At 37.1% G+C, this 13826-nt stretch overlaps 1 protein-coding gene across 2 annotated transcripts in view; it reads left to right on the top strand.

The window, feature by feature from the left end:
* Positions 1-13826, top strand: part of SESTD1 (SEC14 and spectrin domain containing 1) — a 136674-nt gene that overhangs the window by 37087 nt on the left and 85761 nt on the right. For both annotated transcript variants that reach the window (XM_041721963.1, XM_041721964.1), the window contains exon 2: positions 11598-11677. In XM_041721963.1, coding sequence (XP_041577897.1) covers positions 11623-11677 — 55 coding nt within the window. In that variant the 5' untranslated portion in view covers positions 11598-11622. The remainder of the gene's footprint in view (positions 1-11597; positions 11678-13826) is intronic.

Raw genomic sequence — 13826 nt, 5'->3', positions numbered from 1 at the left:
ATATTTGTTCCATTGATGGTGAAGTGACATTTCATTTAGTGAACAAGTTAAAGGATTTGCAGTTTGTTCAGTATTGCTTTTGTAGTTTTACCTCAAAAGTACATTACAGTATTGTTATTTTTAAACAAGATTTTTAGTATTATGGAAAATAACTCATACATATTCCATGTACTGGCTTTTCTTCTGCCTGGTAATACTGTAATTCCATTTTTGAGTACTTTTCCCATTGTATTAGTTAGCTTAAATACTTTTGAACTTTTTTAGTGTGATTTTTTACTTTTTTTTCCAGTGTGGTGTTTGGTATGTATGTGCCTTATATTGACATAGTATAAACAAAAAAATATGATAGTGCCAAAATCTCAGTTCATGTTATATGTGTATTTTGGCTGAACAAAAGTTCTCTTGTGAAGGTGTGGTATCCAACATATAAGTAGTTGGATATTAAAAATGAATTTTGATGCCAATTCTTTGGAATTAGGAATCTGATAATACATGTGAATGTCTTTTCAAATCCATTAGACTTAATAGCTGGAATATTGGATTTTGTCTGAGATCAATTCAATTAAAGGCATGTACGTCTTTGCCAAGGGTAGAGGAAGAATACTTCTTTGTAGGGTAAAGGTTAGGAGAGAAGAGGTTTGGTGATTACCCAGAGAAATTTTGAGATGAAGAGGAGGGCAGGAGATACCTATAGCATGTGAAGAGAGGTTGGAATCTAGAAATGAGACCATGAGTTTGTAAAGTTATTATGGCTGGATGTGCTGCTGCTTCTTGTGATGGAGGGAGACCTACCCAGCGAGGTGAACTTGATGGATATATTCGTTTTCCTAGAGAAGGAAGTGGTCCAGGCTTCTTGGAGCTCAGTGTGAGGCTGAGATGCAGAAACCATGAAGGCAGGGAGCTCCTCTGAGAGCTTTAGAAGCATATAAAGAGGCTCTAGCTGTGAGGTACTACATAGCTGAGGATGCCAGAAATCTCTCTACCTTCCTAGAATTCTACACACCTGACTTACTTCTCTAAAGCAATATTCCTTTTTCCTGCTCTTCCTCACTTTTGGTGAAGAAGCAGCCAAACTCCTGAGAATTTATCACTGCACAGATAAGAAGAACCAAAGATTTGAAAAATTCATGCACGTAAGGAACTTTTAAAGTTGGACCTCCAAAAAATGGAGGTTTGCAGCTGCTGAAGGTTTGGTAGAACAGCTAGACATGTGAAGAGAGCGTTATGGAGCTGACTTGCCTGTGTGTCTGACCTTGTAGATACCAGTGTCACTTGCTCCTTTGAAAAAGGGGCAGGGCAGGAAGAGTGGTGTAGGAGTGCTTCGCTTTTATTGTTCTTGAAGAGAGTTTTTAAGTGGTGGGCTGTTACACCACTAGCCGTAGACCTTTGAATGTTTGAAGTTTAGTTGGAGTATAGGACTTTTTTCTTTTTTAAAAAATTTTATTTTTTCATGAGAGACACAGAGAGAAGCAGACACACAGGCAGGGGGAGAAGCAGGCTCTCCGAGGGGAGCCCGATGTGGGACTTGATCCCAGGACCCTGGGGGCACGGCCTGAGTAGAAGGCATATGTTCAACCGCTGAGCCACCCAGGCGTCCCTCAGTAGGACTTTTAATGTCCCACTGAACTTAATATAGAATTTTTTTCTGCCTTTTGAGGTAGATTATTGATATTTTCATAGTAAACTCTCAAAATATTTCTCTTTCTAACCTTTCTTCCTTTCTCCCTCCCTTACTGAATAAACTAGGTCCTGGTACATCTGTAAAAAATGATATTATATGGTGACACTTTCTTTAGCTTTCAATTTTTTTTACAGATTTTATCTATTTATTCATGAGAGACAAAGAGGCAGAGACACAGGCAGAGGGAGAACCAGGCTCTATGCAGGGAGCCCGATGCGGAACTCGATCCAGGGACCCCAGGATCACGTCCTGAGCCAAAGGGAGATGCTCAACCACTCAGCCACCCAGGCATCCCTAGCTTTCAGTTTTATTTAGAGAAATTTATTTAGAGTTTTTGGATTGATGTATATTATAGTGAAAGTTAACCATTATTTTATCAGTTTTATTTAAAATCTATTCAAAAGGATTGTTGTTCTTTCATTTAGGACTGTCAATAGTATTATAAAACCAGATTAATAATCATACCCTGGCATAACGAAAAATTACAGAAATTTTCAACTCTTGATCTGCTTTCCTGATGTATTATTGTAAAGTTGGATACTGTTTATTTATGCATAATTTCATATGTGGATATGTAGAGTGACAAACCAGTTAGATAGTATCTATGTGTGTTTGCTTGTTTTCGTCTCCATGATTGCTCTTACTTCATAACAACAGTTGAAGGTATTTCTAGTCTGAACTTAAGGACAACTGTAGTATTTCTTCTGGAAATGCAGGCTGAGGAGCCAGTGTTCTGATTTTGTTCATTACCATCGTGTGTCTACTTGATGTAGACTTATTAGGGATGATTTAGTTAGCCTTAGGCTATCCTAATGGGTTTTCACTGGTTGTTAAAGCTGTTTGAAGAATCTAACTAAATTTTCTAAATAAACTGGTTGATTTATACTTATTGAGAGAGGAGTTTCAGTGTACCCACTCATATCATCAATTACAATCTGTTATGAAGTGTAATTTGCCCCGTCTTGATTAAAAGGCTTGCAGTTCTCTTTTCCTGAATCTCAGCATGTCCTCTGCTGCCCTCTAATGACTGCCCATTGGTAGCATCATTGCTCTCCATCCAACCAACATCACTGACCTGCTTTTCTCCAGCATCCAGCGGTTCATGTACCTGCTAGATCTGTGGGAGACCATCCCAGTAGGAAGAAACCGGGAGGAACTGCTCTGACGGAGAGGCATGCATATATGGCCCTCTGATTACCCCACACTTGTGATAATGTTAGGACTTGTAGGGTGTTTGTTTCATATCTTGTTCATTTATTTATACATTCATTTATGAGATATTTTTGAATGGCAGGTATGTCTAGCTCCTAGCCTTGCCTAGATCTGTTAGGTGCTTATTATAATTTTGTTAAATGAGCAATGAATGAATAAATACAAAGTTAAATTAGAGATGGTTTATGATCTTGGGGAGACAAGATATACTTACTTGGTTGTCCTAGTTTTCCTCTTAAAAAAATTTTTTTTAAAGTTCTTTTAAAATTTTATTTAAATTCAGTTAACTAACATATTCTTGATTTCAGAGGTAAAGGTCAGTGATTCATCACTCTTACATCATACCCAGTGCTTATTACATTACATGCCCTACTTAATGTTCATCTCCCAGTTACCTTGTTCCCCCATCCCCCTCCTTCCAGCAACCCTTAGTTTGTTTCCTGTGATTAAGAGTCTCTTATAGTTTGTCTCCCTCTCTGTTTTTTTTTTTTTTTAAGATTTAATTTATGTATTCGTGAGAGATGCAGAGAGAGAGGCAGAGGCATAAGCAGAGGGGGAAGCAGCCTCTCTGCAGGGAGCCTGATGCAGGACTCCATCCCAGAACCCTGGGATCACACTTTGTGCCAAAGGCAGGTGCTCAGCCATTGAGCCACCTAGGCGTCCCTTGTCTTGTTTTATTTTTTCCTCTCTTCCCCTATGATCCTCTGTTTTGTTTCTTAAATTCCATGAGTGAGCTCATATGATAATTGTCTTTCTGTGATTGAGTTATTTCGCTTAGGATAATATTCTCTAGTTTCATCCATGTTGTTGTAAATGGTGAAATTTCATTTTTGTTGATGGCTGAGTAGTCCATTGTGTGTGTGTGTATACCACATCATCTTTATCCATTCATCTGTCAATGGACATCTGGGCTCTTTCCATAGTTTGGCTATTATGGACATTACTGCTATAAACACTGGGGTGCAGGTGCCCCTTCAGATCACTGCATTTGTATCTTTGGGGTGAATATCCAGGAGGGCAATTGCTGGGTTGTAGGGTAGCTCTATTTCCAACTTTTTTGAGGAACCTCTGTACTGTTTTCCAGAGTTGCTGCACCAGCTTGCATTCCCACCAGCAATATAAGGGTTCTCCTTTCTCCGCATACTTGCCAACATCTGTTGTTTGCTGACTTGTTAATTTTAGCCATTCTGATTGGTGTGAGGTGGTATCTCATTGTGGTTTTGTATTTTTCTCATCCTCAGTGATGTTGATCATTTTTCAAATGTCTGTTGGCCATTTGTATGTTGTCTTTGGAGAAATGTCTGTTCATGTCTTCCACCCATTTCTTTATTGGATTATTTGTTCTTGATGATTTTTTAAAGATTATTTAATAATAATTTAAGATTATTTATTTATTTGAGAGAATGAGTAGGGAGGAGCAGTAGAGAGAGATAGAGGGGGAGAGAGAGAAGCAGACTCTCTGCTGAGCAGGAGCCCAACATGGGACTTGATCCAGGACCTGGAGATCATGCTGAGCCAAAGGCAGATGCCCAACTAACTGAGCCACCCTGGTGCCCAGAGCTTGATAAGTTCTTTATAGTCTTGGATACTAGCCCTTTATCTAGTATGTCATTTACAAATATCTTCTCCCATTTTGTTAGTTGTGTTTCAGTTTTATTGACTGCTGTGCAAAAGCTTTTTATCTTGATGAAGCCCCAATAGTTCATTTTTGCCTTTGTTTCTCTGCCTTTGGAGATGTGTCTAGCAAGAAGTTGCTGCTGTTGAGGTCAAAGAGGTTGCTGCTTGCATTCTTCGGTAGGATTTTGATGGGTTTCTGTCTCACATTTAGGTCTTTTATCCATTTTGAGTCTATTTTTGTGTATGGTTAATTAAATGGTCTAGTTTCCTTCTTCTGCATGTGGCTGTCCCAATTTTCCCAACACCATTTGTTGAAGAGACTTTTCCCCCCTATTCTTTTCTGCTTTGTTGCAGATTAGATGACCATAGAGTTAAGAGTTCATTTTTGGGTCCTCTGTTCTGTTCCATTTATGTGTCTGTTTTTGTGCCAGGACCATACTATCTTGATGATTATAGCTTTGTAATAGAGCCTGAAGTCCGGAATTGTGACGCCAACAGCTTTGGTTTTCTTTTTCAACATTCTTTTGGCTAGTTGAGGTCTTTTCTGGCTCTACACAAATTTTAGGATTCCAGCTCTGTGGAATAAGTTGATAGTATTTTGATAGGGACTGCATTGGATGTATAGATTCCTCTAAGTAGCATAGACATTTTAACAGTATTTGTTCTTCCAATCGATGAGCATGGAACATTTTTCCATTTCTTTGTGTCTTACTCAATTTCTTTCATGAGTGTTCTGTAGTTTTCTGGGTATAGATCTTTTGCCTCTTTGGTTAGGTTTATTCCTAGGTATTTTATGTTTTTATTAATGGTTTTGGTTGCAGTTGAAAGTGGGATTGACTTCTTAAGTTAGTATGTAGAAATACAACTTATTTCTGTGCATTGATTTTATATCCTGCCACTTTGCTGAATTCCTGTATGAGCTCTAGCAGTTTTGGGGTGGAGTCTTTTGAGTTTTCCATATAGAGTATCATGTCATCCGCAGAGTGAGTTTGACTACTTTGCTAATTTGGATGCCTTTTATTTCTTTTTGTTGTCTGATTGATGAGGCTAGGACTTCTAGTGCTATGTTGAACAGCTGTGGTGGTAGTGGACGTCCTGCCATGTTCCTGACCTTAGGTGAAAAGCTCTCAATTTTTTTCCAATTGAGAATGATATTTGGTGTGGATTTTTCATATAAGGCTTTCATGATATTGAGGTATGTTCCCTCTATCCCTACACTTTGAAGAGTTTTAATCCAGAAAGGATGTTGTATTTTGTCAAATGCTTTTCAGCATCTATTGAGAGCATCATATGGTTCTTGTCTTTTCTTTTATTAATGTGGTGCATCACAGGGATTTGTGGATGTTGAACCATCTTTCCAGCCTAGGAGTAAATCCCACTTGGTTATGGTGAATAATCTTTTTAATGTACTGTTGGATCCTGTTGGCTAGTATTTTGGTGAGAATTTTGGCATCCATGTCCATCAGGGATATTGGCATGTAATTCTCCTTTTTGGTGGGGTCTTTGTCTGGTTTTGGGAATAAGGAACACTGGCCTCATAGAGTTGTTTTTTTTAATTTTTTAATTTTTTAAAGTTTGTTTTTTAGAGAGAGTGCAAGTGAGTGGAGAGGAAGAGGGAGTGAAAAAATCTCTTTAAGGATTTTTTTTTAATTTGAATTGAATTTAGGTAATATATACTGTATTATTAGTTTCAGGGGTAGAATTTAGTGATTCATCAGCTGCTTTCAACACCCAGTGCTCACCTCATCAGGTGTCCTCCTTAATGCCCATCACCCAGTCACCCCATCCTTCCTCCCCCTCCCTATCAGCAATTCTGTTTGTTTCTATGATTAAGAGTCTCTTATGGTTTACTTCCCTCTCTGTATTTATTCTTCCTTCCCTTCCCCTATGTTCATTGGTTTTGTTTCTTAAATTCCACATATAATGAAATCATATGGCATTTGTCTTTCTTTAACTTATTTCACTTAGCATAATACCCTCTAGTTCTGTCCGTGTCATTGCAAATGGCAAGATTTCAATCTTTTTGATGATTAATATTCCATTGTGTGTGTACACACACACACACACACACACACACACACACACCCCATGTTTTCTTTATCCATTCACATGTCAGTGGACATCTGGACTTTTTTCCATATTTTGGCTGTTATGGACATTGCTGCTATAAAGACATCCTGCCCCTTTGAAATCACTTTGTTTGTATCCTTTGGATAAATACCTAGTAGTGCAACTGTTGGGTCATAAGGTAGTCTTTTTTTTTTTTTTTTTAAAGATTTTATTTATTCATGAGAGACACACAGAGATACACAGAGATACACAGAGAGAGAGAGGGGGGCGGGTCTCCAGGATCCAGCCCTGGGCTGAAGGCGGCGCTAAACCACTGAGCCACCGGGCTGCCGCTCCATATTCTTTTCCAGAGTATCTACATCAGTTTGCATTCCCACCAACAGTGTAAGAGGGTTCCCCTTGCTCTGCATTCTTGCCAACATGTGTTGTTTCCTGACTTGTTAATTTTAGTCATTCTGACTGGTATGAGGCAGTATCTCTTTGTTTTGATTTTTTTCCTTGGTGCTGAATGGTGTTGAGCATTTTTTTATGTGTCTATTAGCCATGAGAGAGAATCTTAGACTCCCAACCAGAGTGGAGCCCAATGCAGGGCTTGATTTCATGATCTTGAGGTCATGATCTAAGCCAAAATCAAGAGTCAGATACTTAACCAAGTCAGATACTTGAGCCACCCAAGTGCCCCAAAATCACAGCTTTCATTTCTTGGCTACTTCACATTTTATCCATGGGGTCATGTGAATTGGCCTACACACCCTAAAACCTATATTCCTCTTTAGCTACTTTTTCATCACTTTCAACATGTTCTTAAGAAAAAAAGCTGTTTGATTTAAAAAAAAATCTAGTATTTTGTCATGCTGAGATGGTTCTGTAAGGTAATGGAAATTTTGGATAAAGCCTCCATCTCTTAGGTGACAGTGACAAAAAATAAAATTGCTTTTGGATATCGTAGTGTGTCAAGGTAAATCTAGACTGGAGACCGAGACCATCTTCCTTTTTCACTTTAAGTATATGGAGAATAATACAATGGTGAAAGATTTGACACTTGTCAGCATAAAATCAATAACCTGACTTGCAAAGCTGGTATAACACAGCTATTACTTTAAGGGTTAGCTGCAATTATCATTTCTTATGCCTTATGGCATCTTAGGAATTCCAGATGTTCCTTTTTTCTCTTGGGTACTAGTTAATTGCATTTTATTGTGACAGTGACTAAACCTTAGTGTTGATGGACATTTTATTCAGTATAAATGGCAAGAGATTAAAAAAAGAAGCAGCAGTAAATGATTGCAGAAACCGTCTTAAGTTATAGTTTTGCTTCCTATTCCAATCAAGTTTCTCCTTTGCCTAATGAGAAGGGTATTCTAGTTAACTTAAGTAGGAAACGGATTTATTGGAAGGATGTTATACAACTCACAAAATTGATAAGGATGGAGAAATAGACTCAAAAAATAGGAAGGAACCAAAGGCAATTGAAATTGGTCTGTGCTCATGCCAAAGGAAAAACCTGGTTAGAAAGCCAGTTCTGTTTCTATGGCTAAGTTGTTCCTGTATCTGTATTATCCCTTCAGGGTTGAAATTCCTTTGTGGGAGCATCCCATTGACCACCTAGAGTAGCAGTTCTCTTGTTTCCAGCTTACAGAGGGTCTCTGAGGTTAAAACTATTTTTATAATAATTCTTTTTTTTTAAAGATTTATTTATTTATTTATCCATGATAGACATAGAGAGAGAGAGGCAGAGACACAGGAGGAGGGAGAAGCAGGCTCCATGCCGGGAGCCTGACGTGGGACTTGATCCTGGGACTCCAGGATCACGCCCTGGTCCAAAGGCAGGCGCTAAACCGCTGAGCCACCCATGGATCCCTATAATAATTCTTACATCACTTGCCATTTGCACCGATGATTGTTGAAGCAATGGTAGGCAAGTTATGGTGCCTTAGCATGAATCAAAGCAGTAGCACATATGTGTATATCATATATATCATAAATATATGATATATGCACATATATATACACACACACACTCCAGATATTTTAATTTTGTATATAGACTATAGCTGCATCTTGTTTAGTTGGCTAGATGTCACTGGATATTTTCAGAGCTGTTTTACCTATAAATTTATAATGTAATGTGAGAATATCACTACTAGAATACATTGCCTGAGTATGAGTCCTGACTTCCCAACTTAACTAGCTGTGAGACGTTGGACAATATTTAACCTAAGCCCCAGTTAATTCTGTAAAATAGGAATAATAATGATACTTACCTTGTAGAAGTAAGTGAGGATTAAATAAGTTAATACAAATCATTGAAAACAATGCATGGCTTATAGTAAATACTTAGTAAATGTAAATTTTCATTATTATCATAGTTATTGTTGGGGAGGAAAAATTTTTCTCTACCTTTCAAGTTTATCTAGCTTATTTTCCTTAAGAACAAATTTCCTTAAGAATTAAATTGACATGAGATAAATTGAGAGGAGAAATCAAATTAATTGCCTATAGGGAATCCACATAAATATGAGATTCAAAAAATAGTCAGGCAAAATGAGGTATATATGTTATACTGAACTTAGGAGAAGGGGGTAGGAAAGCAATTCACAGGAAGATGAAAAACAGTAAATGTTTGATAAACAAATGTTGGGCCCTGAAGATACAGTGGGGACATTAGGGTATAGGAGGACTTTAATCAAAGATGAAGGTTGCTTAAGTTCCTCTTTGTCTACTGCCCTGAGTTCATACTATAATGTGGTTACCTAAGGTGATATAGCTCTCTTACTGTTGATCAGAGTTCTTTTAGGCAGGTAGAGAGAAAGTCAGAGTTTCTACTGTGTCTTTTGGGCCTTGATTGTTTTTGTTTTTAGCTCAAAATAATCTGAATGCAAGGTGGCATATCTCGGGGCAACTTGCTCTGACCCCTGCATTATCAAGTTTTCAAATCTAGTCTCTGACCAGGTGGTCATGGGAGAAGGGACCATAGATGTGAATCTGAGCTATCTGATTTTAGAGAGCTGGATAACTGACTCATCAGGTCAAGATATACTGATCTGGAAATATGAACTGCTACTGGCTTTAGATTTAAAATGTGTAGTGTGAGCTTTTCCATCATTTTTCTTTTCAGTTGTATGTCAGCTGGGGCTGATGCAGAACAAAAATGAACAAATTGCAAACAATATTAAGAATAAAACTTGATAAGAATATATTTAGTTTTATAACTTTTTTTTTCTTTGTAGATAGGTAGAAATAATGGTTTTTTTTAAGTTGTATACATGGTATATATTTCTATAAGTAATCTTGTTTGATTAGTCATTATTTGGCAAATATTAAGACTACATCTTTTTTTTCCCCCAGTATTTGAGGGTTTTTTTCCTTAAAAGAGTACTCTTTTTTTTTTTTTCCCCCTTAAAAGATTGCTCTTTTTTTCATAGGGCAGGGCTATGATTTGATTTTTTAGCTCAAGCTAATAACACAGTATCTGAAATGGGATAACTTCATGGCAAATATTTGCTGAATAATTATTTTCATGTGGAGTCACATTTTCTACTCTGCTTGAGAATTATTTTCAAGAGAGCATGCTGTGGTGACTGTAGTTTATAATACTATGTTGCATATTTGAAATTGCTAAGAGAGTAAGTCTTAAAAGTTGTCATCATAAGAAAAAAATTGTAACCATGTATGGTGACGGATGGGATGTTAACTAGACTTGCTGTGATGATCACTTTACAGTATATGCAAATTGTGAATCATATTGTACACCTGAAACTAATATAATGTTATATGTCAGCTGTATCTCAATTTTTTTAAAGAAGGAGGCTGTTAAATAAAAGATTATGGCTTCACTAACAATGCAAATTCATGGGATATTGCAAGGAGCCATCACTATATTTGTGATGATGGGTGTGAAGTGGGACAGGGAAAGGAAGGATGAAATATGGTGGAGAATACTCTCTCAGACATGCAGCTAAGTATAGGTGGATAATATAATTGAATCTATGAATTTTGTTTTGTTTTGTTTTAAATGTTCTGCTCTCCTTGAAATCCATTTTAATAGTGTACTGGGCTGGCTATGCCTCCAGATGCCTGTGCTGTTAAAGCTCCCTTTTGAGGAAAATGGTCTTATGCTTGGGCCTTGCTATATGGATAGTCCCATTTTGTATTTAGCCATAATTCTTGGCTGAGGCCACGTGGACACTAGAAAAATAAACCAAGAACAGTGGATTATAGCTTGGTAGGAAGAGATCAACTCGGTTAATCAAATTTTTCCCTGGAAATTAAAAAAAATTCAGAATGTGGAGAGATGGAGATAGTTAACAATGGGGACAAAAATTGAAACAGCCTATTAGGAAATATCTTGAGGTAAACATGAGGATGTGTAAACCATATGTTATGGAGAAGCAAAAATATGAGAGATTAGAGGTCTCCATTTAATGGTGAAACCAAGAGAGATATTTGGAATTAAGCTGTGTAATTAATAGCGAGAGCAATAGAGAAAAGACTGCCTGTTTGAGAAATTAATTGATTCCTTTGTTCACCAATAGTTATTGAATTAATGTTCTGTACCAGCCACTTCTAGCCTGATTACTACCCTGGAAGAGTTAAGCCAGTGGGGCACCTGGCTGGCTGAGGCAGTAGAGCCATGCTTCTTGATCTCAGCGTCCTGAGTTAGAGCCCCATGTTGGGCGTGGAGCTACTTAAAACAAAACAAACACAATTACAAGCAAAAACAGTTAAGCCGGTGATTCTCAGCCAGCTGTGATTTTGCCTACCAGAGGGTATTTGGCAATGTCTGGAGACATTTTGGTTGTCACAGCCTGGAAGGGGGAGTGCTTTTGGTATTCTAATGAATAGAGGCCAGGATGCTGCTAAATACAATGCACAGAACAATTTTTACAAACGAGTGTAATCTGACTCAAATGTCAGTAATCTGAAATTGAGACACCCTGGCATATGTCATCATAAGTATGTATTTCATAGAATAATTATTATCTTGTAGTTGACATTTAACTTTCTTCGTTTTCAGGAGTGAGGAAGTTTACTAGAGTAAAATGGAGGCTTCAGTAATACTACCCATTCTGAAGAAAAAACTTGCGTTCCTTTCAGGTATGTTTTTTTTTCTTAAAATTGGAAGTATTTGATGTATAAATTTCTTCAGACTTTTTTTCTTTGATAAGTTTGACAGAAATGCATTTTTCTCTGAAGGTTTCGTTTCAGAGGTATTTCTGAGACCTCTTTTAATCAGAATATATAGCTGTGTGAGCCACCTCTGTTGGCACTTAGCAGGCCAGTATTTTCTAATTGATTAGATAGGTGTTATGTCTTCATATATAAAAATGATATAATACAGGCCAAGAAAAATTGACTAACCAGCACCTAAATTCTTGTTTTTGAAATATAGAGTTAGTTTTTATGATATCCTGCATCCTAGTTGTTACTGTCTTCCACCTTCCTGTGAGAAGGTTTCAATGCACTTGCAGGAGTTAGGAAATATCAGTTATGTGGTTTTCATTTTTTACTGTTGAACTCGGTTATACAGGCTTGAATGTATCTCTGGTTATTAACCTAAAGTGTATATGAGCTTTATCAAGAGAAGCTGCAGGATACTTTATTAGTGTGAGAGCAGGGGCATGGTACTTTGGGATAATGACTTTCTGGAATTAAGGATCATTGAGTAAATTTGCACATGCTTTGGAATGGGTACTATGGCCTGCCTGTTTAGGGTTACTTGAACTTTTTTTTACCTTGCTTTTTATGTCTTTTTTTAGATCTATCAGAATTGTCTTGATCATTAGGCTATGAATGTCCTTTTTAAAGGTATATTATATCTCTTTATAAACTGGCATATTTTTCTAGTGCAGATTATAAAGGACAAAATAAAATATTGAATTCCACTAGTATTCTTGTTTCCTTATTTAACGTATTTCCTTTTTCAAAAAACAACTTTATTTCCTTACCAGTTGACAATTTTGTTTTCTCCATTCTTTTCTGATGTTAAGGTGTTACAGGACACATACTTATTTATCGTTCATGGAAGTTTAGCAGTATAAATTCCCATAAGTGAAACTGTTAAAGAGAATTTACATTTAAATTTGTGTTAGGTTTTGTCAGATTACCCTCTAAGAATATTGTTTCAATTTCTGTTTCTCCCACCAGTGTAAGAAAATGCCTGTTTGCCCACACTGTTGACGAATAGATCTTCTTCTTCTGTAATCTTTATCAGTGACATTTTTGCATCTTTATGACACTTATCTGTGCAGCATTCCACCCGTTGGCCATAGATAGTTTTTTAAAAAAAGATTTTATTTAGGGACGCCTGGTTGGCTCAGTGGTTGAGTGCCTCCCTTCAGCCCAGGGCATGATCCTGGAGTCCCAGGATTGAGTCCCACATTGGTGTACCTGCATGGAGCCTGCTTCTCTCTCCCTGTGTCTCTCATGAATAAATAAAATCTTAAAAATTATTTGTTAATTTAGAGGATGGAGGTATGTTAGCATACATGCAAGCAAGGAGAGGGACAGAAAGAGAGGGAGAGAGAGAATACTTGAGCAGACTCCCCACCGAGCATGGAGCCAGTCTTGGGGCTCAGATCATGACTTGAGCCAGAGCCAAGAGTCAGTCACTTAACTAGCTGAGCCACCCAGGTGCCCCAGCCATATCTATCTTGGAAGTCTTTTTCCTCTTGGCTTCTGCCATTTTTTTTTGTTTACTTTAATATTTATTTTATTGTTCCTTAGTGAAAGCTGAGGACATGAGGTTAAGTGTAGTCCTGAATGTTAGACCTGTCCTCTGAAGACAATTCCACAGTGGGTCAGAATGCTACAGTTCAAATATGAACCTTTTTGCACATTTGGTTTAATGCAGGCATAAAGGTTAGCGATTTTTGAGGAGCAGATGAAACTTCCTTTAGTCCACCCCTCTTGACTTTCTCTATTGACTATTAATTATTTCAACCAATACTTTAACATTTTTTAATAATAGAGAAAAAATTTTCAAACCAAAATAATTTTAAAAAATCAATTAAAAAAAAAAAACCTGAACAAAAACCATGAGTAGTTGAAGTCACTATTGATTATCTATTAAGTTGAACCATTCGAAATTACATTAATTCAGATTAAACAGACTGGTTGAATATCATTAATTTATATGGTTAACCTAATTAAAAGAAGAACATTTTTGGTTACTACATCATGAATTGCCCTCATGTCACGCATAGGAATTGTTTTTTTTTCACTTTACAGCTTTCAGTTTTTAGTG

The sequence above is a fragment of the Vulpes lagopus genome, chromosome 11 (genome assembly GCF_018345385.1).
Source record: "Vulpes lagopus strain Blue_001 chromosome 11, ASM1834538v1, whole genome shotgun sequence".
NCBI classification, from domain to species: Eukaryota; Metazoa; Chordata; class Mammalia; order Carnivora; family Canidae; genus Vulpes; species Vulpes lagopus.
The sequence above is the reverse complement of the archived record's forward strand: the minus strand, read 5'-3'. Positions and strand labels throughout refer to the sequence as shown.